The 23,679-nt window shown below is 45.7% G+C and overlaps 1 protein-coding gene across 2 annotated transcripts; it reads right to left on the bottom strand.

Moving 5' to 3' along the window:
* Positions 1-232: 232 nt before the first annotated feature.
* On the bottom strand, positions 233-19,185 carry TRADD (TNFRSF1A associated via death domain). 2 transcript variants are annotated; one of them, XM_063312753.1, is made up of 5 exons: positions 19,061-19,185; positions 9,915-10,067; positions 6,936-7,216; positions 4,654-4,867; positions 233-1,764 (listed from the first exon to the last, which is right to left on the bottom strand). In XM_063312753.1, the coding sequence occupies exons 2-5, from the start codon at positions 10,054-10,056 to the stop codon at positions 1,451-1,453; spliced, it is 951 nt and encodes a 316-aa protein (XP_063168823.1). In that variant the 5' UTR covers positions 10,057-10,067; positions 19,061-19,185; the 3' UTR covers positions 233-1,450. The 2 variants fall into 2 exon arrangements, with proteins under 2 accessions (XP_063168823.1, XP_063168822.1); XM_063312752.1 differs by lacking the exon at positions 19,061-19,185 and adding an exon at positions 13,798-13,828.
* Between the last annotated feature and the right edge of the window lie 4,494 nt (positions 19,186-23,679).

Raw genomic sequence — 23,679 nt, 5'->3', positions numbered from 1 at the left:
CCAATTAAAAAGAACCATTAAATGTTAGTGAAATTCCACTTAAATGAATACAATTGTAAATGTTAACAGTAATTTACAATAAGATTTAAAAACCCTTAGTCACATTTTAGCAAAACAGAAGCATTGATTCAGAGTTTCCCCACTTCACCCCGATTTTTTTTCAAAACAGCATTCTAGTGTTACATGCTCCAGTGGCTTTTTTGATGTGGAAGAAATGAGATTTTAATCACTGTCAAATTATTACTGTTTAGTATTTTATTTAGCATTACAGCATTATAGTGCTAAAACTTTAAATGTTATTCCATGATGTTTTAGTGCTAATCAAAAGACCAAGAGAACCAAGTGATTAAGACAGCAGTTATAAAGATTAAAGTGAACATGTGCTGAATTCACCTGCTCATCTCTTTAAAAGTAGAGTCACTCCATATCCATGCAGACCAAGCTTCTTTGTTTTGAGACAAAAATATCCAGTTTCTGTTAAAAAAAATATGGCAGTTCTATACAAAATACCTGAGGCTCATCCTGTTTGAAAGAAATGTGGTGACAAACTTCAATAGCCACAGAAGCTGATTAGAATGACCATCCTGACTAACTCAGAGGTGCAAAATGTCAGTCTACAGTAATCTGTTTGTGTAAATGCTACCCAAGGATGGTTCAGACCTGCATTTTTCAACTTCAGTTATTGTAACTGTTTATGAATCAGCGATTCATCTCTATCAAAGTCTTCCCTGCCTTAGAAGCGTCAGCTGGCTTTCAATGGAAACTTTTAAAGGCCTCCAACAGCAAGCTGACTAAGCTCATATTGATCAATAACTCACAGTTTGGGGTCTGAAATGGCTCCCCTCGAGGAAGGTACAGCATTTCTGAGCGCTGCCAATAATATAACTGATCTATTTAGGTCAGGAGCAGGGAGCATCTCACTATCTGCTGGACTGCATGGTATCTGCAAGATCATACATTTCCCAGCCTTGACTGAGTTGACCGATTTGAGGATGGTTCAGTCACACACATCTGCAGATCATGATTGGATTCTGCAGAGAATGAGAAGTGAAAATATTTCTGGGCAATTCTTTATTTAACTAATGACTTACTCAGTTACTCAGAAGGCCTCTTGAAGTCCAAGAGAACTCCTGAGTTAAACCTGCCATTTTGACCAAGAGAGTGGGGAGGGAGAAGATGCACTGCAAGGTCTCCTGAGCCTGTCCGTATCGGACGAGGCCACCCTTCTCACATCCAATTAGGTGAACTGTGCTTTCAGAGAAGCCTTGCAATTTGTTGCTGAAACCATATTTGATCTTCCAGCTTGGATTTGATTCTTCTTGGGGGAAAAAACCATAGGGAAAAACCGTAGTTGACAGGGACTGAATAAGGTGCACTTGAGAGACGGGTGGGAAGATCAGTGATACAACCATAAAGCTAATATTCTCCAAAAAGATGCTTTTCTCCTCCTTCACAACAAACCGTCACTTTGGTGGAGACCCAAAAGTTCTTCGGCTAAGCTGATGAGGCCATTGTCCTCCAAGGCAGTGATCAGCCTCTGAATGGTGGCCTTCTTGCCCTCTGAGTCGATATACCTGCGGAGCAGCTGATACGCTTGTTCATAAAGGCCTTCACGTTCGTATTCAATGGCCAGGTTGTCAATGAGAGGGTCCCGAAGGGCCCTGCATTTGGACTGCACATAGAGGGACCGGCCCACCTGCTTCCACTTCTTTGATACCAGTTTGGCAAACTTCTGATGGTCGTCAGGGGTGATTCTTCTGTCAGCTTCAAAAAGGAGGCGGAAAATTGATTATTTTGACATCTTGTACACCTCCTGTTTACAACAATCTGCTTAGGCTACAATTCTGAATGCCGCCTCCCCCAGCCCGGGTCTCCCCCAAGCTGTATGGGACAATGTCCCAACATTTCTGAGCAGGCACCCCAATGGCAAGCAATGCGCTAAGCTATAAATGAGCAAACCACATTGTGGCCTGGGGGCACCCGTGGCGAGGGGGTGTGTGTCAAAAAAGTCAAAATGGTGGCCACAAGATCAGAGCCTCCTTTTCACATGCATGAGATGGGTGCAATGGGGCTTTGCCATCTTGACTTTTTTGACCCCTTCCTGCAGACGCCCATTATAGCATGCTGTGCAAAGCAAGCCTCAGTAATCCATACATCTCTAGAGCATTCCTAAATAATGGTTCCTAAACTCCAAAGAGCACCCACACTGGCATATTTGAATGCCCTCCCAACAGCTGTCCTCAAGGATAAATATGAAAAAGTGCCTTACCAGCCACCATCGGCCCTGCAGAGCAGCACCCACCGAATCTACAGCCATTGTTCTGTTACATAGTGCCTTCTATAAAGATGCATGGGTCTGCTTTATAATACCCAGACAATTCTGATTTATTTTATGGACAGCTACTCCTGTCAGACTAGACTGAACAATTCTGTTGCCTTGAACCTGGCAAAGTTTTGCGATACCGTTTGGAAAACTCGGCCCACTTCGATGGCCCCTGTGATCGAGTTACAAAATTACGGTATTTTTATTTTACTTGAAACAGAAACTGTTTCATTACTGTCCTTGGTTAACATACAGAATTCTGGCCAGTGACTGTAATGAAGAACCAGCTAATGGATTCATAAGCTACAGCTGATGGTTTCTGCAACAGACAGACATTTATGTGGAGTCTCTGGGCAGCCAAGATGGTAATCAATAACCATTCCTTGCCAGGTGGAAACGTCATAGCTTCCTTTCTGAAACCCACCGAGCGGAGTTTTTGTCCCGTTTGGTTTTATGCGCATGGCTGAAGGCCATGCTCCAGGGGTGGATGAGTCAGAAGCCAAACTGGGGATGAGATTTAAGGGGTAAAATGTTCCCCGAAATACATTTAAAAAGGCCCCATGGGGTGGGGCTTGCACACTTTTGGGAGCCCTTCGAAACTGCACAAGGGCTGCATGCTGCCCACAAGCTGAATTTCTGGCAACTCTGCTCTAGAGAATGGCTTTGCTCAATAGATGCTCAAAACAAAGAAACTGTTTTCAGTGCGCCCCCTAGGGGGAGGCCAAAGAAATCCACTTTTGTTTGAGTCTCTTCCTGCACTTGTGAACTCTTGTTTTAACGGTCTCATTGGCAGAGGGGGTGCCTCGCAGCGATTGGCATAATGACTCCACGATAATAATGAAGTAATCTGCACATGATGCAAAACCCATTACTTGTATGAATCTACACCACCGGCAGCGTTGCTGCGCGAGGACGGTTCGTGTGGAATTCCAATCTGTTTCGTGAGAAGTCATGCTACTCTGCGGTCTGGGAAAATGAGGTTCCACTGTACAGTACATAATTTCTATAGCTGAGCAGAGATCTGGATTCAGGGCGCAAAATGTGATTTGGAATAGGCGTCAGCATGCTGGTAGCTCCTGTTGGGAACATCGTTAAAGCAAACAGGTCTTCTCCTGGATTGTGCACCAACTCTGGAGGGCAGTCACAGAAGCCCAGGAAAAGGAGATGCCACTTGGAAGTGTTCCCAACAGGTAGGAAAAATTCTCTTGCATTTACATACAGGTAGTCCTCGACTTATGACTGTTCATTTAATGACAGTTCAAAGTTACAGAGGCCTCAGAAAAAGTGCTGTACGACCTATACTCACACTTACGACTGTCGCACCACCCCCACGGTCATGGGATTGCAATTTGGGTGCTTGGCAACTGGCTTGCATTTACCACCAGTTTCTGGCAAAAAATGGCAAAAAAAAAATGTCCATTGGGGAAGGTGGATTCACTTAATGACCATTGTAGGAAATGGTTGCAAAACTGGGGTCCAGTCACATGGTGACTTATGACCACAATGACTTACAACGGGAATGCCGCTTCCAACTGTGGTTGTAAGTCTGTAGCAAAATGTTCAATGACTTCCCTTGCCTTTATAAAGGAAAAAGCTTCAACGCTTTCTTGTGCGTTTGTGTAGCAAAATGAGTGTACAGACAACTTTTACACAGATATCCCTGTTGAAAAAGGGTTAAGAATGAAGCAGCCCAGACCCTGTGTGACCGTTAAGAAAGTTCTTCAATCCATTTGTTGCCCTAATTTTATCCTAAAGAGAAGAATTTTGGAACATTCTGCAAATCACTTGAATCCAAGGAAGTTTTTGCATCGGCGACCTTGCCTTGACAACACAGACAAATGTGGAGTGGCCCATCCATTCGTTCGAGTATTCCTGACATCACCGCTGGCCCTACTGGCAAACTGCACAAACGCTCCATCAGTTGCGGGTCTAAAAGAAGAGAATATCTCTAGCTCGGGGTTGAACTGTGGGGTCCTTGGTGCTCTCTGAGCTCGGCTGCTTGCTTGTAGATGTTCTGTTGCCCAACTAGGCAACATCTTCAGCGCATCTGAAGATGTTGACTAGTTGGGCCATGGAACATCTACAAGCAAGCAGCCGAGCTCAGAGAGCACCAAGATTCCACAACTGTGGGTCTTCCTGGCACATGGACCTCTGGAATATATGCAACTTTCTACACAGAAGCCTGCTTAGATGTCGCATTGCAGGATTCAACATGCTTGTGGAGTCCCTACTGAACATGTCTGCACCCAACTCTGTTTCACCCTTCCCCTCCCTGTCTCTGCACAGCATCTTCTCTTGAGTTGCCTCAGGTCCCTGCCTGAAACACTCACCAAACTGCTGGCCCTGGAAAGTGAAGGTAGGTTGTTGCAGCAAAGGCTTTGAAAGCCCCGAAGGACTGGAAGACGGAGGTGGAGAATTCAGAGCGGGAGGGGAAGAACCCAAAGACAGAGGAGACTTCAGCAATGGACACGTGCTTTCCTGACAATTCAGAATCTTAAGGGACTCCTCCAGCTCTGCTATTTCTTCATCTCTGAGATGATCCGGCTGCAAAAAAGAGATGGGGGGGGGGCAGGGTTTCCCTGTAAATTATTTTCTGTATTTTCTGTATTTGTTAACATTTTTCTAATCTGCCCAGATTTAGAACAAGGCGAGCTGCAACACTGGGTTGAGAAAGGCAATGTGTTTCACACTGTTACCTGAGAGTCAGCCCTGTTGAACTGAATAGGATTTACATCTGGGTAGCAATGCCCAGGACTGCACAATCATGGATTGAAACATTTATTTAGGTCAATTTCAAGACTGCAGCTCTCATCAACTGGCAACTGACATTCTAAAAATGCTTCTGTTCAAAGTATACACAAGTAGTCCTCGCTTAACAACCACAATTGGGCCCAGAATTTTGGTTGCTAAGTGAAGCAGTCATGAAGCAAATCCAACCTGATTTTACGACCTTTTTGTGGCAATCATTAAGTGAATCAGTGCAGGTATTAAGCGAGCCATGGGGTCATTAAGTGAATCACGCAGTTCCCCATTGATTTTGCTTGCCAGAAACTGGCTGGGAAGGTCGAAAATGGCGATCATGTGACCATCAGATGCTGCGATGGTCATAAATGTGAACTGGTTGCCAAGCGTCCAAATTGTGATCACATGACCACAGGGGCGCTGCAACGGCTGTAAGTGTGAGGACCAATTGCAAGTCAGTTTTTTCAGCACCATCGTAAGTCTGAACCGTCACTAAACCTTATTAAGCGAGGACTACCTGCAGGTCCCCCTTTACTACAAAACAGCGCTCAAAGTAAAGTCAATCCTTCAAGTCAAAAGCTGGCAAATACATCCATGCAGCTTTCCTGGTATGATACAGAAGTGGTTTGCCACTGCTTTGTTCTATGATGTGATTTAATTTCCAATCCTATCTTAAATTCTGGGATTTCCTAGCAGTTAAGTACAGGCATACCTCATTTTATTGCGCTTCGCTTTATTGCACTTCGCAGATATTGAGTTTTTTTTACAAGACTGTCCATCAGCAAAACGATTACAACTCGCTGAAGGCTCAGATGGTGATCAGCACTTTTTAGCAATACAGTATTTTTTAACTAAGCTATGTACATGGTTGGACCTGGTTAGTACAGGCGTACCTCGGAGACATTGCAGGTTCGGTTCCAGACCACCGCAATAAAACGAATATTGCAATAAAGCGAGTCGCTCAAATTCTTTGGTTTCCCAGTGCATATAAAAGTTGGGTTTACACTATACGTAGTCTATTAAGTGTGCAATAGCATATACTAATAATCCTAGAGAGAAGAATCTGTAATGTTACACGTGGTAGGTTTCCGGTAGGGATGACAACTTTTTGTTAGATTTATATCCCACCTTTCAATCGGGAGGTCAGGGTGATATTTGTAATGCTCCCTCTTATTTCCCCCCACAACCACCTTGTGAAAGTTGGTGGAACCACTGATAAATAAAATTGACAAATGGGAGGAAGCCAGGCCACAGAGCAAACAACCCTGTGGCATTTATGGGTAGTCCTCGCTTAACCACACTTGGGCCTGGAATTTTGGTTGCTAAGCGAAGCAGTTATTAAGTGAATCTGACCCAATTTCACCACTTTTGCAGCAATCGTTAAGTGAATCACTGTGAGTGTTAAGCAAACCATGTGGTTGTTAAACGAATCATGCAGTTCCCCACTGATTTTGCTTCCCAGAAGCTGGCCAGGAAGGTAGAAAATGGCAATCACATGACCATGGGATGCTGTGACAGTCATAAACGTGAACTGGTTGCCAAGCCCCAAATTGTGATCATGTGACTGTTGGGAATATTGCAATGGTCGTAAGTGTGAGGACCGGTCGTAAGTTGCTTTTTTTCCAGCACTGTCGTAAGTCCGAACAGTTACTAAACAAATGGTTGTTAAGCAAGGACTACCTGTAATGCAAGATTTAAAAGACGAAAAATACTGAAACAAGTTATAAAAAAACCCATCCGTGCTTGCTCACGTTTGCACACTCCAATTCTTCTAGGTGGAACCCTGGATTATGTGTACGCTGGGCCTGCATTTTAGCGGCTGTCTCTCCAAAGTGCCAACAAGCCGCCCGTTCCAGGGGCTGACCCTTACCTTCTCACGAGAGATGCATTCCAGACAACGCTCTACTTCCAGGATCATGGAATCCAGCGTCTCAGCACCAGCCTTCAGCTTCATCTTGAGGGGCTCTAAGCTGGCCAAGGACAAGGAGACTTTGAGATGCCTCTGGAGAGCATCCTGGAGATCTCCTTGGTGGTAGCTTTGCAGGAACCTTCTGCAGTTCTCTTCCTTGCAGAATTTGAGTTGGATGATCAAATGAGGGTCGCTACAATGGACCTTCAGGATATCCAACCCATTGAGGCCCCCTGTGGAATCTGGGGAAGAAAACAGAGAGGAGGAGGAAAGGAGAAGGTGAGTCAGACTAGACTGTAGGAACTAGGTGCATCAGGCCAATGGTTACTGCTGGCTGCTACAGCAGAGGGCCTAGGGCAGTGTTTTTCAAACTTGGCAACTTTAAGATATGTGGACTTCAACTCCCAGAATTCCCCAGCCAGCAGTGGTATGCCCTGATCCTCTCTGGAGGAGCAGAAGCAGCTGAGGGCTTGAGCTTAGAACAGCTAGGGCCTCTTCTGAGGAGGAGGAGGAGGAGGAGGAGGAAGACAAGCAGGCGTCTTGTAAAGTCACCAGGATCTTGAGACCTTTTTCTACTGCGCCTGACTCTGCAATCCTGTAACCAAACTGTGGACGGTGACGTGTCAAACGCAAGGCAAAGCACACTGTCAGACTGTTTGGAAAAGTTCCTTGGGAACAGTGACCTACTCAGGAGCAAGTGTTCTCCTTGGGAGTAGGTTGTTGCTCCTGAATGCACTTTCTGGATTCTGCTCTAATCAATACCAGCTGTATTTGGGTGGAAGAACAAAAGCCCCCAGAAGACAAGCATATTTAGGGATAACTTTTGTTATATCTTGATTTCAAGGCTTGGCTGGCTTCTTAGAAAGTGTACTAAAGCTCTGTTACTCAATTCCCTGGATTTTGGACGCTGACATTGAACGTTTTGCCCTCATCTCTGGATTGGACTTCGACCCTGAGTTTGCCTACTGACAAGTGTAAGTAGTTTTTTCCTTTTTGTTGTTGAGAACTTGGCTATTTGTCTGGTTTGTAAGCTGTGGTTAATAACTTATAATAATATGTGCCCCAGCACAACTGGGGCTTAGTCTATAAATAGTAAAACTTGTATGGGAAACACGCCAAGTCAAAATAAGTTAGCCTGCAGTCAAAATAAGCTAGCTTCTCTCCAGCAGCTTGATTTTCACTAGCTTTCAGGGAAAGATGATTATTCTCTATGTACTTAGACTGAAAATCTTATACCCAGCTTGATGCATTCCTTCAGACACAACTGCTATGTTAGCATAGCATCCTAACCTGTGGTTTGCTAGATCATGGTTAAATGAATTAAGCCACTGGCTTGAGTTCAAATAATAAAATGAACCATATTATTAGCCCAAAATTTTATAGTTGGTGTGGTGGCATGAGGTTGTCAGAGAGATGGACATTCAAACTCTTAGCGGGCCCTTTACTGGCTGGGACTAAACCACTGGACACAGATTTAAACTGGATTTACCGCAAACCAAGTAAACCATATTATGGGAGAAATGGATCCATGAACCCAGCCTGATGGTGCAACCCAATACAAGTCTATGAAGAAGCTAGGCATGTTAAGGCCAGAGTGGTCTAGTGTTGAAGTTGCTGGGGCAGGGATGTTAGTCTTTGGTCCCCTTTCAGCTAGGGCCATGCCCAGGGTGACATTGGCCCAATCTCTGTCTCTCTCAGCACAGAAGCCAACATGGGTCAATGTTGAAGGTGCTGGAGCAGGAACAGGGAGACCAGGGTCTAGTCCAGTGTTTCTCAACCCTGGCAACTTTAAGATGTGTGGACTTCAACTCCCAGAATTCCCCAGCCAGCATTCTGGGACTTGAAGTCCACACATCTTAAAGTTGCCAGGGTTGAGAAACACTGGACTCCCTTCAAGGACTTTGGGCCAGTCCCTCCCTATCAACCCAACTTTCCTCACATGGTGGTGGTTATGGCAAAAAAATGGTGAGGAGAGCAGATGCTGTCTTGAGATCCACCATCTAATAAACTGTGGCTGGGGAGGGCAACTGTCCACTTTTTCTGTCCCCCTCCCCATCAAGCCTGTTGAGATCCTGGTGGCCAAATTCACTGGCAAACACCTGAGTACCAGCAGTTTTACCCTTTTAGTGGGGGACATAGGAAAATAATGCATTGAGCCTCACCAAACAGAGGTTTTGAAGGGCCCTGAAGACCTGGCCCTTCACCTAGGCCTTTGGCAAGCCGGATTGAAAGTTTTTCTTTGTTCCCATCTGGGTGTGCCATCTTTGTTCTTGTTTTGTTTTGTGTTGCGTTGTTTTCTTGCCTTAACAATTTGAACACCAGCCAGAGTTGCTGGGAGTCAGGCAGCATACAAACCATTATCATTATTATTAATGCAGATGTCTAAAAACGTAACTTTGCTTGATCTCCTCTTCTAAAGCTCTGTTGGTCTGTCTCGTTAGGTCTGTCCTCTACAAGGTAGCCCTTAGTTTTCAAAACATTACTTATAGTAACAAAGAGGGGCTCCCACTATTAGAACATTCCCCATTCCTGCTCCCAATTTTTCCTTCCAGGAGGTAAAAGATTCTTCCAGAAACTGGAGGTAAGAAAGCCATCACAAGGAAACGGAAGGCCTGAAGCCCTTAGTTACAGTTATCAGTGCTAATCTTGGTGACTCATCTCCTCTTAACTTTATGGAGAATAGTTTCAACCTATCACCCTACAAATTATTTGGAACAGACAACAGAAGCACCATGGATGTAAATCTCTTTCTGCAAAACTCTCCCCATGAGCAAATATGCCACAGCAGAGCCAGGGAAGGAAATGACAACTTTTCATTTTACAGTGGTAGAAAATATTCTGAATTCAGGAGAAAAAAAATCTGAGCCATCCAGCCAAGAAAACTCCCCCCGATTGTAAACCTGCTGGCTAGGAGGACCTATGCCAATGCCATCCACGTACCTGCAAATGCCAACTTCAACGCCTTGAATATGCAGGGCCTCTGTTCCGGGTTTCTGTAGAGCGTGGGTAAAAAGACTTTTTTGGAGGTTGCCTGGACAAACAGGTAGGCACTGCCCACCCACATGTCCATGCTGTCGCCCATCGTTTTGCCTCCTGAAAGGAAATACAGATCAGCCGTCACCAGACACGCCTTAAAATGTCCTCATCCGGAGCCAATCAGCACCCAATAAGCAGGACTGACTTTGGTAGCGCTGGGGTGGGAAATGACCCAAGTACCCCAGAGCTGTAGGCCAGGTTGTGAAATCAACACAGTAAAATCCTGGCAAGTAACCCACTTCCATAGGGCTGCCTGGAAAACTACATCAAGATATCTGTGAAGTACCCAGGATCTGCGGGAGACTTTAATTCCTTTATGAACGTTTTCCCGTTAGTCCTTCCATGAACATTTCTGTACAGGTGAGTCTGAGATCCTGTCAATTTTGGGGCTACCTCTTCTGTTTCCCCCAATTCCCATATGTAGCTAGTTTCCATGCACCCAACTTGGCACCGTCTTTGGGTCAGCGTGAGAGGCAGCTAGTAATCCCCTTGTCGTTCTGAAGCTGCAGGTCGAGTTGGTGAGGCACCCCCGTTTCCCATAAAAGCAAAGTTTGGGAGAAAGGACTGCAGTGGAGCTGAAGGGCTGAGGCCTAAGGAGAGACTGGGCAGGACCCAAGCAGATACCACGCTTCAAGCCAAGAATGCTACTGGTCTTTCTCCCTTAGGGACAAAAAGGGTTTGGGAGAAGACTGAATGGATCCTTCGAGCAGGGATGTCTTCTGAAAGAGCGAGGATTTCAAGCATTGCTGCAGAAGGCCCTGAAGCAATGGAAACAGGCAGAATGGGCTGTCGCTATCCAATACCTCGAGTCCTAAGCCTGCATTCAAAAGGCCAGTGCACGTGTAATTCACCAAGACACATGATGGGCTTCATGGGGCACTTCATAGAATGGAAAGGTCGATGGAGGTTGTCCAGAACAGTGTTTCCCATAAATCTGAAGTATCTTTATACATTCTAGACCAGGGTTTCTCCACCAGGGTTCCAGGGCACCCTAGGGTTCTGTGAGGTCCCTGGGAGGTTACGATTTGTTTAAAAAATCATTTCAAATTCCGGCAACTTCACATTAAAGAGGTAAGTTTCACTCTTTATTTTTAGTTTAAGAACACCGTTAGTGCACAGATACAGGCCTACCCATGAAACGAATATAATAATTTTGTAATTTCTGGCCTCTCTTTGAGCCTGAATGTGCAGGGGTTCCCTGAGGCCTGAAAAATATTTCAAGGGTTCCTCCAGGGTCAAAAGGTTGAGAAAGGCTGTTCTAGACTGTATTTCTGGTGACAGATACCAACGATACATCATTTTGTAAAAATTCTCTTTACCATTATAGCATAATGTAAATTTCAGTCCTTTTAATCACATATTCTCCCACTGCTCCATATGTATACTGTAACCAAAAGTTTTAGCCTACTTTTATCATTTTCACTAGTTCTTTTTCTGTTTCAAATTTGAATACAAGTTTATACATTTTAGCAATCACCCCTTCGTTTAGTTCTATTTCAAACTCAGTCTTACACTGTTCAAAACCAGAGATTCTGTCTACTTTAAATCTTTCTAATAATTGTATATAAGAAAACCTTTGACAAGTGTATCCTTCTGCCACCAGATCTTCTCTTGATTCTCTGCATTTAAGAAAATCAATGCAGCTTGTTTTTCATTATGTTGTTCCAAATTTTCCAAAATATCCAACACAATTCTAACGTCCTTTATTTTTTAGGTAAAAACTCACCATTAGTTCTTTTTGTAACATTTCATTTAGTTTCCTTCTAGAAGATCTAGATTTTGTTTTATAAACAGGATTATGATCAGAAAAGGTCTTTGGTAATATCTCTGCTTTAGAAATCTTAGTAACCCAAGTTCTTTGAAATCCAAACCATATCTGTTCTTGAAAAAGATCTATGTCTTTCTGAGAAATACCTGCTCTCTCTTGAATTACCATTTCTCTGCCTCCATATCTCAACCAGGCCTAAATTGTCCATCAAATCCTATTTATTTTTTGGTAATTTGAGAGATTTTAATATTTTTCTCAGAAGTTCTGTCCAGCTGGGGAGAGATCACTCCATTCCAATCCCCACCACACACCAATTTTCGTAAGAGAAATCTATTTCTCTTATGAAAATTGATACAAAATAGTCTTTCCGTAAGTTGTTCGTAGAGTATCACTTTATCCTCATTTGGGGCACAGATTCCCAACACCATGGTCTTAACCCCATTTATATTCACTTCCACCCCAACAAATCTACCACGCTCATTAGTCAGTACAAATTCTGGTTTAGTTGGGGATTGATACTGTTGTTCCTGCTGAACTATATTCTTCACCCAACTTTTTATAAATCAGCTATTTTGTCAGTATGTAGGCAAATTATAGCTTGTTTTAAATTTTTAAAATGATTTTTTCTTTTGAGGAGTATTTGCTCCATTTATGTTCCACGTTAAAAATTTGTAATCCATGATCAAGCCAAAAATTTAGAAAAGAAGGGACATTTTAGCATGCTCAGTGGACATGTAAAAAAGCCTGAAAGTAATTCAAAGGATCTTGAAGATTAACATACAATTGATACCGGAGATTTTTCCCTTGGGACTGATGGATAAACAGCTGGAACAGTCATGAAACTTTGTTTTTATGCATAATCGCAGTGAGATTATTATAAGCACAACGGTGGAATGGATGGTGAAGATGATGGAACTTGCTGAAGCGGCCAAATTTTCTTCTTTCATTAGAAAAAAGATTTTATCTATGTTTATTGCTGACTGGAAACCCATTGTAGACTTTTTGCGTGAAATAGGGAAAAAAATGAGCTTATGACTTACGGTTTTGATTATTAGAAAAAAATAGATTATAGAAAAAATATGTAGCCATACAGCAAGAGGTAAATTTATAGTTCTAACTGCTGGAAGAAAAGAAAACTGGAAGGTACTTCTTTTTTTTCTGCACTTTTGACTTTTCCCTCTTTTCTTTATATTAGTTTCTGTTTTATAAATATGTAATATATATAATCTAGAACGGTGTTTCTCAACCTCAACAACTTTTAAGATGCCTGGACTTCAATGCCCAGAATTACACGGCTGGCTGGGGAATTCTGGGAGTTGCAGTCCAGGCATCTTAAAGTTGCTAAGAGTGGGAAGCACTGATCTAGAACCTACTGCCCAGTGCAGGAATTCCCTACTACAGTCTTCTTGGTGGATGGCCACCCAGCCTCTGTCCATGCTATCTAAGATGAAGTCTGGATTGTGCTCGACATAGTAAACTGTCACCTACCCAACCCCACTCGTGTGAACCCAGTCAATGTTCTGAATTCATTTACAAGCCATTCATCTTTAATTTATTGAATGAAGAAGAAATGACTTGGTTCGCACAGCACACTAAGCCAAAACCAAATCACGACTTAGCGCTTTTAGTAACCCAAGCCCGGATAAGTATGCCTGAATTCCAGCCATCCCCAATTTGGTACTGTCTGAATGTGCTGGACCTCACCACCCCTTGATTTCAGCCGGCGTTCCTGGAGGATTCTGTGGCTAAATCAGAATCGCCCATTCAGCCCTTAGATAATCTATTAGCTTTCCCATAGTTTCCAGCTGCATCACAACTCACCACTTTAGGTATCATCGTCATATTTATGTATGCAGCCTCACCCCACGTGGGACTTCACTTGTTGAAGCTCTCATCAATGGCCATGCTGACTCGGGAATTCTGGGAACTGAAGGCCTCATATCTGGAGGACGCCCATGTTGGGGAAAGTTTATCATCTTCTACCTTTTCTTTTAAGACGAAACTAATCTAGCCACATACCTAAAGCCTTGGTCATCTTTTCCTTACACTCTACTAAAACCACAACTGGTTGGAGACAAGAGAGCCAGCTGCTGAAGACAAGACACCTCTTGCAGCTTTAGGACATGAATCCGGCAAAGTTTCTCTCTTGGGCAGGGATGTATACCACCTCTGGAAGCAGCTGGGAAATTTGGAATTTTGGAGGTATTCCCAATGGCTGGGGAACCAAGTCAATCATCCCAGCAATTTCTGGACCAGCTGCAATAAGCTAAGGTTTCTCTTAATCCATGCAGGTTCCCTGGCAGTAATGCAGAAGTCATTTGCCAAGGTGGCACACCAAGGTAGCTGTTTTTTTAACCCCCCCCCACTTCGAGCCCTGAAATTTTCTAGTACTCTCCCATTGCAGTTCCAAAGTGGTCTGACCTGGCAGTTTTTTAATCAGCCGAGGCTGGTTAGATATTGCTCCTTATTTACTTATTTATTACCCATATTTAGCCACCGCCCATCTCCACCAGAAGAGGGACTCCGAGCGGTTTACAATAAAATTAGCTAGGTGTTGGGAGATTGATGTCACGACGATTCTTATTCTTCCTCTACGCCAGTGTTTTTCAAACTTGGCAACTTTAAGATGGGTGGACTTCAACTCCCAGAAGCTAGGAATCAATTATTCCAGTTTCTGATGACACCCTGAACTGTAACAAAGACACATGAACCTACAAGGGTTGCAGATCCACCTGCATCCCCAGGCATCTGTATCTGGTTTTCCCTAAGTCAGAAACACTGTTCCTCTCCGCTGGCCACGATATCTGGAACTGTTCTGCATTTAGTACAACAGCTTTGTTTTACACACACACACACACACACACACACATACACACACTAATAGTTAGTCCTTGCTTAATGACCACAATTGGGACTGGAATTTTGATTGCTAAGTGAAGTGGTCATTAAGCGAATCCCACCCAATTTTATGACCATTTTTGCGGCAGCTATTAAGCAAATCACTATGGTCGTTAAGCAAACCACGTGGTTGTTAAGTGAATCACGCAGTTCCCCATTGATTTTGCTTGCCGGAAGCCACCTGGGAAGGTCAAAAATGGCAATCACATGACCGTGGGACGCTGCGATGGTCATAAATGCAAACTGGCTGCCAAGCACCCAAATCATGATCACATGACCATGGGGATGTTGCAACAGTCATATGTGTGACGACCAGTCGTTAAGTCATTTTTTGTCGTAAGTCTGAACCATCACTAAATGAATGGTTGTTAAGTGAGGACTACCTGTACATAGTTTAGGGTTTTTTTTTTAAAAAAGATTTTCATTCTCCCTTGTATCAGCAACACACAGAGAAAGCTCAATGTTGCTCCAAATTAAAACCCGCAGGCAGAATTTGCTTAGCTTTTCCATTTGCTCAATGCTTTCCTTTTTAAATATGCAATAAGCAATGGAATCTTTTGCTTGGATGCAGCTCTTACAGCCAAAGGGCTCTTCTGTGCCCGGTTTGGTGCCATGCCAGTAACTCTGGTTGTGAAGAACTCCTGCCCTGTAGTTATTTCCTGGATTCTGATGGGAAAAAAACCCCTATAATCCACAAGGCCTACAACCACACCTATTCCCATGTGTGTGAACCTCTGCTGGGAACAAATCTCAGAGCCATGTGCAAAGGGCTCACCCTGAGCCTGCTGCAGTCACTGCTCCCCAGCACAAACCCTAGGTGGGCGGCCCCTAGTTTTTTCCAACCTTTTTTCTTTTTGCTTCCTTGGTTAGATTTCAGGAGTAAAGTTGAATGCCTTACCCTGTTCTTAGCTTCAACCCTGCAGAATCCAAATACCCCAATTTCTCTCTTTAAAATCTCCTAATGCTTCCCCACCTCAAGCTAATTTTCCTGGGTTTAGAGACAGTAAGGGGGGGGAAACAGTTTATCTTAAGGCAGTGGTCCTCAAATTCGGGTGCACAGGACAATCCACTGAAGTACAGAGGAAAATATTAGAATGTCTATTTATATTTCTTTTATCTAAAAAGATAAAAAATTAAACTATAATAATCAGTGTACAAAATGGTATATTTTATGACAGTAGTTTGTGGATATGATCTATAAATAAATAATCATACTGTATATACTCCTGGGTAAGCCAAGGATTTTCAGCGCCAAAATGCACAAAAATTGGGTTTGGCTTATCTGCGGATGGGTTTATCCATAAGTATATATGGCAATACCTGTATAGCCCGTATATACTTGTGTATAAGCCCATCCGCGGATAAACTGACCCTCGAATTTTTAATCAAAATACCCTGAAAAATGCAGGTTGCCTTATCTGCGGGTGGTGCATTTTTCAGGATATTTTGGTTAAAAATTTGAGGGTCGGCTTATCCGCGGATGGGTTTACACATGAGGATAGATGGGATATATTTTACAGGTGCATGCTCAAAAATCTTTTTACCAAGAAGGGTGTGCAACCAAAAACGTTTGGAGACCACTGTCCCTCAAGATCTTCTCAAAGAAACAGGAAATTATTTGCCCTCAAAATGGGCCCAAGGCCTGGGCTGAAAACCCTGGTTCTGCGACATTCCCTTCCTCCCTGCTTGGAGGCCAGATTTTCAGCTGCATAAAGTTGTCCACCTCCAGATTCCTGGCACAGCCGACTTGGCGCCTGGTGGCCAGAGGCAAGAACAATCGGCACGTGGGAAAGTCTGTGGCCCGCACAGGAGCCCTTCTTCTGCTCCAAAGAAGGTAAGATGCTGCTGCTAAACCAGGGTTTCTCAACCAGGGTTCCGTGGCACCCTTGTGTTCCGCCCGAGGGGTTCCCTGAGGATCATTATTTCATATATTATTTCATATTACATAATAAATTCACTGGGGTTCCCTGGAGATCATTATTTATTTAAAAATTATTTCAAATTCGGGCAACTTCCCATTAAAGAGGTCAGTTTCATTCTTTATTTTAAGAACACTGGTAATGCATCTATTACAGGCCTACCCATGAAACAAAGATTAATTTTTTAACTTCTGGCCTATATTTGAGCCTGAATGGGCAGGGGTTCTCCAAGGCCTGGAAAATATTTCAAGGGTTCCTCCAGGAACAAAAAGTTGAGAAAGGCTGTTCTAAACAGACCCCAGGAGGCCAGTACATCGAATAAGCCATGAATTTGGTGCAACCTCTTTGCAAAAAGCTGCATCGGGCAGAGGCTCTTCCTGCACAACATGCCTATGCAGGACTAACTAGGCTATGGTTTGCCCAGTTAACCCAGGTTTTAGGGTTGACTCAGCATGCAGGACCATCTACTGAGTAACATGCTAAGCTCAAACCTGATGAACTCATTTGTGGTTCAGGTAGGCCATATAAACCCAGGAAGGTGGAGGTCAGATTGGTGGTGGCGGCAGCAGCAAATGGTTAAAAACTGGATTTTTTTTCCTTCCCATTTGGTGTGCTGAAGTTGCTGAAAGAAAGGTATTTTTTTCTGTCCAAAAGGCAAAATGCCTTGATTAGTCTGCGTGTTCCTGTATGTCAATGTATTTTGGGAATCCCAGCAGATGATACCATCCGTTGAACCTTCCCTCCTCTCAAAAATCTAAGCAAGGTTGAAACTGATTAGTATTTGGATAGGAGACCACCAGGAAATCTTCTGCACTGTTGCTGAAAAAATTACATGGCTCTGTTTTTGAAGTTATTAAGGCAGGAGCACCACTAGGAGCTTCTAGCACCTTTTTAAGTTATCCAACCACCCCTGTGCAGAAAGAACAGACATGAAGACTGGGTTTGCATTGTGTCAATGATGGCTGGGTGACACTAGCAGATGCTGTTGGGGCCTTGGTAATAACCCTGCTTAAGACTGGTAACTCTGTTTGGCTGCTTGGCCTTAGGCAGTAAAATGGCTTGCTGGAAATGGATGCTGGTTCATAGGCAGCACATGAGCACAGGGCTCTCCAAAGTTGCTTGCAGTAGCTTTCCTACTACATCACCTTTTTTCTCTCTCTCTGAGGGGGAAGAGCCCCCAGACCCTAAAAAAGGAAACTTCTCTTTTAAATTCAATCCTTAATTGAGTGACTCCTGTTAGTAATATGGAAATGATTGGCCACTGCATCATTTATGTTCAACTTCTCAGCCTAACCGGGGCAGACACCTCCTTAGTTCACAGGCGTATAAGGGGAGGGGGGAAGCAAAGCACAATCAGATTTGCCAGTTTCTGCTGCAAGAGTCCCTCTCGCTAAAAATAATTTCAGACTTCTCCGGATCCTGTTTTTTTGCTCTGGTCCACCTTGCGGGGCTGACCGGAGAAGCCAGGCAGACAGCGGTTTCTTTTTTCGAAAGCAGCTGAAGTCCTGAAAGTCAATTCACTCAATTGTGAAGTGGCACAGATTTCTCTCGAAAAAGCCAAGCCTAAACTCCCTCCCTCCCTCCCTCCTTCCGAAAGGGAAGTAGAGCCGAGCTGCTTCGGTGGATGCCTTTATTCCGAATTAAGGCCCTCCGCCGCTCAGTTTACAATCCCAACTCCGCCGAGGACAGGCGGCAGGGCCGGAGCGCCCCCTCCCTTCGCCCAGCGCCGCCTCGTCCCTCCGCGCCCGAGCGGCGGCGAAGGGCCGGCCCTCCCGCACCCCGGTCCGAGGGCCCAATCTCTCGCTGGCGCCGCCGAGCCCCCGGGCGGCCGAGCGAGCGCTTCCTGGGAGAGGCGCGGGCCCGTCGCGGAAGGCGCCCAGGCCGACTTTGGGAGCCGGCCCGCCCCGGGCGGCGCGTTCGGCAGGAATCCGGGCTCCCCCCGCCCCGCTTTGCCACGGTGCGGGCTGGACCTGCGCCCCGCTCCGCTCCCCCCTGGCGCCGCCGGTCCCGCGGAGGGAGGCTCCCCCGAAAGAGGCGACGGGGCCACCGGGACGGGAGCTTTCCCGAGCAGGCGCCCGCCCGGCACGTGGAGGCAGCGGCGGGATCGCGGCAGCCGTAGCGCCCTCCGGCCCCGCTTCCGCGGTCCAAGCAGGCGGCGGGCTGGGACCAGCCGCAGGGCCGTCGAAGGGAGACGGGGAGGCGCCGCGCGGGACGCGAAGGGCTGTGCGGGCGCGCACGAGGGCCGGCCGGGCGGCCCCCCGACTCCGGAGCCCTCTTCCAGCGGTCGGACGCCGCCGGCGAGTTCCGCCCCCACCCCGTTCGAGGCGAGGCCGGGAGGGGGCCGCGCGCGCCTGCTGGCCAGCCGCGCGCGCCGCGGGCCAAGCCCGGCCACTCGGGCGCGGCGAGAGGGGAGCCCCTCGCTCCTCGGAGGGCGGCGGCCCGCGAGCCCCTTCCCCGGTGCCTACCCGCGTCCTCGCGCGCTTCCAGCCGAGCCGCGGAGGGCGCCTTCCGCCTCTGCGCGCCAGGAGCCCCGGGCGGAGGAACCAGGCGGGCACGTGCGCGCGGCCCTGCCAGCCCCGGCGCCGCTTCCGCGCCGGCTACCGTGCTCCCCGCCGGGCTGGGGAGGCCGCCCGGGACTGGCAGCGCCCCATGCGGGAAAGCCCGGCGAGCCGCGCCCGCCGCTCGGTTGCCAGCGAGCGAGCCGGACCCCGCGCCGTCCAGGGAGGGCGAGCGGGCCGGAGGAGCTGCCAGTCCGGCCAGCGCTCCCTGTCATTGGGCAGTCCGGGCCGCGGGGCGGGGAGAGCGCAGAAGGGAAAGCGAAAGCCCTGCGCCTCGCTGCCCGTCCGGGCGGCGCAAGAGGGGCCGGCCCGGCGAGGTGGCCGGCGTTCTCGGGGATAGGCGATGGGCGCCTTCGAGGCACTTTTCGCTCCAGCCGTCGTAGGGGGAATTAAAGCAAACTCTCTGCGGCCCTGCTTTTCGGTAGGTGGGGTGGCACGGGGAGTTTCATGGGCATGCTTGCGTAGGTGCATTCGCGGGGCTCTTAAAGTAAGCGTAAAGAACGAAACCTATCTCTTGGGTGTGAAGTTGCCCGAATTTGAAATGACTTTTTAAATAAATCGCGCTCTCCCAGGGAAGCCCTGGTGACATCTCACGGAACCCTGGTTGAATAACCCTGCTGCATGGAATGCGCAGAGCTGGGGACAGAAGGAGACCAATGGGTGGAAATGCCAGCTGTCGGGGCTATGAGTACGATGTCAATTTATATTTCTCGAGAGGAGGCGCCTGAGACACCAGCCCAATACAGGCAGTCCTCGCTTAACGACCACATTTGGGACCAGAATTTTGGTTGCTAAGCAAAGTGGTCATTACGCGAATCTGACCTGATTTTACACCCTTTTTTGCAGTGGTTATTAAGCAAGTCAACACAGGCATTAAGCTGGCCATGCGGTCGTTAAGTGAATCATGTGGTTTTCCATTGATTTTGCTTGTCGGAAGCCAGCCTGAAAGGTCGAAATGGTGATCACAGGACACTGCGACAGTCATAAATGCAAACCAGTTGCTGAACGCCCAAATTGTGGTCATGCGACCACAGGGACGCTGCAGTGGTCATAAGTGTGAGAACAGGGCTTAAGTTGTTTATTTCAACACCATTGTAAGTCTGAACCATCACTAAACAAATGGTTATTAAGTGACTACCTATAGCACATTAATTAACTACCTATAGCACACGTTTCCACAGCTCTCCCTAGCTTAATTATATTAATAGATTTTAACAGGTTTTTTGGACTCTCTTTATCTAAATTATGTTACTCTGGGTGAGGTGAAAGTGAAGGCAGAGGCGTAGAGCAAAGATGTTCTGTTTTGAACAACATGGAAAAGAGAAAGAAGCGACATGGTACCAATCCAGATCTCTCCCCTCGCAGAAGTCAGCTAAACAACCAAAGATTGAGGAATACTTTGCACAAAAAGGACCTGTGAGTAAAACGAACTTCCCTTCCACTTCCGACAAATTTGAAGTATTAGAACGGGATTTGCAAACCGAATTGAGAAATGACAGCTCTTAGAGCACTCTTTATCCGTCAGGGAAGAATTAGAGGGGAGCCGGGATTCCTCTGTGGGCTCTCATTGTGAGTCAGCACTGCAAATAAACTGTCCAACTACCAGCTTCGGAGAAACCAAAAATAACTTTAAAGATAAGAAGCGAAACCAGCTCAGGGAGAGGCTTCCTTGGGAAGATTCAGCTGAGTTGATGGCAAAACAATGTCTGCTCACAGCCCAGGCTGTTATTTCAACATTTGAGCAGCCACAAAATATGATTTGGAAATGCTGAAAAGAGATGCAGAGGCTTATGTTCAAAAGCATGAGACCAGACTTTTTACTCCAGCTACAGATTTACTCCGGTAACCCAGGCAGGAGTGCTGTCAAAGAGCAATCAATCAACGGTAAAGTGACACAACTCGACAAAGTGCAGCAGCAACTAAATGTGTGCTGCAATAGCTCTGTAAGGCCAGAAAAGCCAAAGAACGGAGACCACTCATACATCAAAGGTCCTCTGGATGTTAAGGATGAAACCAAATTGCATATTGCAAACACAGCAGATGGCTCTCAGCGTTTTTTTGCATCGGGATAAACACCGGACGCTGGAATTCGAGGAGGGCAATCGTTTCCTTAGGACAGCTTCAGTGCCAATATGGCCAAATTGATTTACATGCTGTTGGCTGGCTTCCAAGTGCCCCTCATTGCAAGCGGATTCTTTTGTCCTTTAAATAGTCCACTGTTCCATTGATGTTATTTAGGATGGGGGCATGTCTAGCTTCGTTCCAGGTTTTTCCCACCAAAGTTTTTCGGGAGGAAAAGATTAAACCCTTATTCGTTTCCATGTCACCTTTATTTATTTATTTATTTATTTATCTATCTATCTATCTATCTATCTATCTATTTAGTTATTAATCAAATTTATCACCGCCCATCTCCCAAAAGGGACTCTGGGCGGTTTACAATAAAACATAAATAAAAATATAAAACTGTAAAGCACTATAATACATAATACAATCAATATAATAGAAACCTCGATGGCTGGAAGTTCTTTATGATTTGCAGGCAGAGCTGAGTCCTGCTAAGAAACTAACCATCCCCAAGAATGGCTACCCTCCCTCCCGCCCCAGGCATGATTACAGAACCAGGTCTTCAGCTGTTTCCTAAAGTCCAGGAGGGAGGGAGCCAACCTCACTTCCAGGGGAAGGATATTCCAAAGGGCAGGTGCTATTGCAGAGAAGGCCCACCTCCTGGACCCCGCCAGATGGAATTCTCTTGCAGACGGGGTCCGTAGCATGCCCTCTCTGCACGACCGGGTGGGACGGGCTGATGTGATGGGGAGGAGATGGTCCTCCCCATATTTGGTCTAGTCGTGAAGGCAACGGGCTAGAAACCAGGAGTCTGTGAGTTCCAGTCCCACCTTAGGTGTGAAACCGGGCTGGGTGACCTTGGGCCAGTTCCTCTCTCTCAGCCCAACTCACCTCACAGGGTTGCTGTTGTGGGGAAAAGAGGAGGAGGAAGGAGTATTAGGTATGTTTGCCACTGTGAGTTATTTATAAAAAAATAAAGGAGGGATAGAAAGTAAAACAAACAAATAAATATATTAAATGACTGCCTTAAGGTGGCGCCAGAGGCATCCAAGGCTCCCTGCCCCTGGCCTTGGGAAAGCAAGGTTTAATCTGTGGGAGTCAGTCAGCCTCAACTGATGAAGACCCTTCTGACCCAGCCAAAGCATACTTTTGTCTCGCTAGACTGAATGACATTTAACCAATATTACCAGAATTATGGTTGCTAAGTGAAGCGGTCATTAAGCGAATCTGATCCAATTTCCTATATTCCACGGGGGTAGGCGGGGATAGTTTTTCAAGCTACAGGAAGCAGAAATGCCCACCTGGACTGTGTGTCTTGCAATGCCCAGAGATCTGCATCAGCCATCCAAACTTCTCACTTTAACAGAGGAGCACAGCTTATTCCTGCTGCAATTAAGCTGTCTTCAGCCAAAGCCCGAGCACAACTGCTGTACGGGGCTCAGCTGGGACCATAGAACAACGCGACTGACTTAGAAAGAATCCAAGCAAAATTTCTAAGAAATGCCTTCCTGGTTACCTGCCAGGTTCCAAATGCTGTACTTCGATGGGAAGCCGGAGTCCGTAAACTCGAATCTGACCTCTTGGTAAATATCTTTAGCTACTGGTTAAAGTGACGTCACAACCCCAGTGGACTGACCCATCTAGTATTGGCAGATAATTTTAAATCTTCCTGGGAAGCAGCTCTCCAAAAGAGACCGACCCTCTCTGGTTTCTCTGGGGATGCCATCTGAGCTGCAGAGTCAGACCAAGCCAGATCAATACTAAGGCAAAGGATCTTAGACATAGAAATTGCTGCCTTTTCTATTTGTCAGTAACCAAATCTTAGTCTCCAAACCAGCTCCATATTTATATTATATTACAGTTCCCAAATTCAGGAAAGCCTCATCTCTAGCATGATTTAATGCCCTCCCCTCAGCTGTTTTGGAAGGGAGATAAAGGAAAATCCCATATGAAACCCAATTTTGCCCGTGACATGAGTGCGATAGAAACCACGGCCCATGTTCTTTCATACTGTCAGTTTTACAGGGACTTTCACTACCAGTTGATTACCCCCCCTTTTTTTTTTACTTAAATTCCCAGGGCATTCTGATAATTTCTACTTACATTATCTGTTAAACAAGCAAGATAAATGTATTTCTTTGAAAGTAGCAAATTTGTGCTACCTTATATGTAAGCTTCGTCCACAAATGGTTGTTAATAGCTATTGATACTAGGGGATCATTCTGTTTATTTTATAGAATGTATTTTATTGGTCAACGACTGAAATAAAATTTCTATCTACATAGAGCTGCAGTACCCAGGTCAGCCACCAGGGGTGCTGTGTTGTCTTTGTGGAATACATTTCCTATATTCCACGGGGCAGGGGGCAGTATATATCGTTAGCATTTCTTAGAAATTTATTAAGATTTTGTCAATACGTTTCTGATTTTTACTTTCATTTTCAGAGAGGATGATTTACC

Source organism: Candoia aspera, chromosome 11 (assembly GCF_035149785.1).
Source record: "Candoia aspera isolate rCanAsp1 chromosome 11, rCanAsp1.hap2, whole genome shotgun sequence".
In the NCBI taxonomy this organism is placed as follows: Eukaryota; Metazoa; Chordata; class Lepidosauria; order Squamata; family Boidae; genus Candoia; species Candoia aspera.
The sequence above is the reverse complement of the archived record's forward strand: the minus strand, read 5'-3'. Positions and strand labels throughout refer to the sequence as shown.

What these genes read in the sequence shown, in the direction of transcription:
- TRADD (XM_063312752.1), bottom strand. An exon ending in GTTGAAGTTGGCATTTGCAG is followed by an intron (nt 7,217 to 9,914) that starts GTACGTGGATGG and finishes TTTCTTCCCCAG; the next exon opens with ATTCCACAGGGGGCCTCAAT. An exon ending in TTTCCAGGGCCAGCAGTTTG is followed by an intron (nt 1,765 to 4,653) that starts GTGAGTGTTTCA and finishes TCCTTTTTGAAG; the next exon opens with CTGACAGAAGAATCACCCCT.